The sequence below is a fragment of the Chiloscyllium plagiosum genome, chromosome 1, assembly GCF_004010195.1.
Source record: "Chiloscyllium plagiosum isolate BGI_BamShark_2017 chromosome 1, ASM401019v2, whole genome shotgun sequence".
NCBI lineage: Eukaryota > Metazoa > Chordata > Chondrichthyes > Orectolobiformes > Hemiscylliidae > Chiloscyllium > Chiloscyllium plagiosum.
This window is the reverse complement of record NC_057710.1, coordinates 3,612,982-3,615,803: the sequence shown is the minus strand read 5'-3', so window position 1 is coordinate 3,615,803 and position 2,822 is coordinate 3,612,982. Positions and strand designations below refer to the sequence as shown.

The window sequence follows — 2,822 nt, the reverse complement described above, 5'->3', positions numbered from 1 at the left end:
CGTATATATTCTTGATCTTTTTTACAGACACAGAATACACTCTTATTGTTGCATCTAGACAGAAACGCGTACACACTTATTCAGTTCCAAACTCATGCCAGTGTTTTTTGGACAGAATGCAGGGCACTGACTGAGCTTCTCGGTGTTTCAAAGAGCAATTATTTCACATTTCTCTCTCTGCCCCTCCCCCCCCCCCCCCCACCCAACCAAATCCAGCCACCCCCCCTTCCTCTGGGTCTCCCTCCCCTCCTCCAGAATCCACTGCATTCCCTGAGAGTTCAGGGACGAGGCGCAGGGTTTGGGGTTGGGGGAGTTATCTGGCCTGACTGACGCTGGGATGTACATTGAAGAATTTGGACCCTTCTGGTTTTCTGCCTGGCGATGATTTCCTGTTGCAGAAAGGACGAGGGGGCGACCAGGTGAGGGAGAGGGGCTTCTGCTAACTGAGAGGTGACCCTCTCACATCCCCCCCCACCCCCCGCCGACACCACCAACCCTCCCCCCTTCCTGGACTGATTCCCTGGTAACTTTGGATAACCAAACGGTGCGTGTAGCGAAAGACAAGTCACTCCCGCCTTCAACTCCAGGCTCACCTCCCCGGTTCCTGGCAGCGTTTGGGGGAGGGGGGGTGGGGTGGGTGGGGGGTTAGAGGAGTGCTTGGCCTTCCCGCGGCCTCCTGTGTCTTCATGTTGTCTCAGAGGGTCGGGGGGACACTCTCCAGGAAGGTCCCGGACGTAGGCGAGACGGTGGGGCTGAGCTCCGGATGAGACGGCTGGTTGTGATCGCTCTTCCCTTTCAGAAGGGCGCGGGTCCCCGTGAATCGGGACCGGCGGGCGCCGTTCAAGAGCCGGGAACTTGAGTGAGCGCTTGCCCCGGGGGCCGACAGCATGAGCGATGGAGGCAGTCAGCGAGGAGGGGAGGCGACCAGGAGCGAAGCCCAGGCCGGGGAGAGAGGGACAGACCCGGGCAGTACATCCGCCTCGACCCCCAAGTCCCAAGGAGAAGCGATACTCTCTCCGGGGGATCCGGATTATTGCAGGAGGATCCTGGTCCGAGGTAAGTGGAACTGGGCGAAAAATCTTCGCATTTTAACAAATAAAAACTTCCAGAAACCAAAAGTAAAAGGAAACAAACACAAGGCGATAGAGAAATCGAGAACGAGAAACTCGGAAATGATAGAATTTCGAAATTAAAATCAGAACTGTGTATTTCTTTTCTGCATAAAGTCTTAGCGCGTTCACAGCGATAATTACGGGGAGGGCTGATTTCAACTTTGAGTGGAAACGATTGTATTTGCAGTTCCCAATTCGGACAGATTTTATCAGGATTCCCCTACCCCACAACACACCAAAGCAAAAATACCCAGCGAGGGATGGAGAAATGTCCAGGGGAACCTGGCACACTCCCCTCGCTTCATTCCGATTGAAGGTTGAGCTGAATTGATGTTTTTTTTTAAAAAGACTAGTTTTTTAAAAAAATTAAGGTCATTCGAGTCAAACCAACCCATTTTCACACGAAGTGCGGTTTAGCTTCAACTGCTCTCCCATTTGAGTCTGTTTTCATCTCCCCACACCCTCCGTCATCGATAAACTTGAGGTGATTCTCAATAATTTCGCCATCAGTTCTCGTTTACACAGACTGGGATTCCCAGACCCCCACACCCCATCCATTCTTTTTATCTAACCCGTTCTAATGTGGCTTTTGATTGCTGGTCTTTTCTGTTGACCGTCTGCAATTTTATTTTAATATACATATGGTGGAAACGAATTATACCGAAGGCCCCTGTTCTTTTACAATGGTTGTGAAGTTTAGAATTGTACTGTCAGTGAGCTGGCTGCTGTAGAGTTGATTAATGTTTAGATGGGGTGTGATTTATCAGCACAGAACAGTCCCACTTCCATGTAAACATAATTTTAACACGACATTTAAAAAAAAACTATTTGAATGTCGGCGAGCAATCAGCGGCGCGCACATATATTCAGTTAAACTTTGTCTCAAAATGAATTTCGGCCCAGGGTTCCCACACACAGGGCCCGATTTGCCGGGACATGTGTTGTATTTAAAGATTGAGGATTTATTACAATAGTTTCTCTTGCTTTTAAAAAAAAAACGAAGCACACATTTCCACAACGCGGCACATAAACAATTCAGTTCGATGGGAGCGAGATTCGCGGGTAATCGGGACATCGTCTGATAATGTTCCGTTAAAGTAAGCTATCACCGAGTCCGTGAATTGGAAATGTTGTGGTGAGGGAGCTAACGGGACTTGGAATGTGCGTTTTTAATGGGGACATTATACCACAACTCTACTCTCTTTGTTACAGACCAGTTCCGCTCTCTCTCTTTCTCCTATCTGTCTCTCTCTGTATCCCTTTGTTTCTGTCTTTTTCTTCCTCTGAGTTTGTCTCTCTTTCTCTGTCTTTCTGTCTGTCTTTGCCTCTCTCTGTGCCTGTCTTTTTCTCTGTCTTGTCCTTACTGTCTTTCTGCCCCTCTCTCTGTCTTTCTATCGCTCTGTCTGTTTCTCCATCTCTGTGTGTATCTCCCTGTCTGTCTCTGTGTATCTCTCTGTCTGTCTCTGTGTATATCGCCCTCTCTGTCTCCGTGAGCATCTCCCTCTCTGTCTCCGTGTGTATCTCCCTCTGTCTCCGTGAGTATCTCCCTCTCTGTCTCTATGTGTATATCCCTGTCTGTCTCCGTGTGTATTTCCCTCTCTGTCTCTCTGTGTATCTCTCTCTGTCTCTGTGTGTATCTCCCTCTCTGTCTCTGTGTCTGTCTCCTCTGCCTCTGTCTTTTCTCGGTTTCTCTCTCTCTCTCTCTCTGCC

General features: G+C 49.1%; 1 protein-coding gene across 2 annotated transcripts in view; it reads left to right on the top strand.

Moving 5' to 3' along the window:
• The first annotated feature begins 221 nt into the window (after nucleotides 1–221).
• The window catches only part of vax2 (ventral anterior homeobox 2), a 30,172-nt gene continuing 27,571 nt past the window's right edge, over nucleotides 222–2,822 (top strand). Inside the window, exons 1-2 of one of the 2 annotated variants that reach the window (XM_043688671.1) lie at nucleotides 222–419; nucleotides 800–1,056. In XM_043688671.1, coding sequence (XP_043544606.1) covers nucleotides 888–1,056 — 169 coding nt within the window. In that variant the 5' untranslated portion in view covers nucleotides 222–419; nucleotides 800–887. Of the gene's footprint in view, nucleotides 1,057–2,822 lie in introns of both variants that reach the window. The other variant, XM_043688585.1, reaches the window with a different exon arrangement.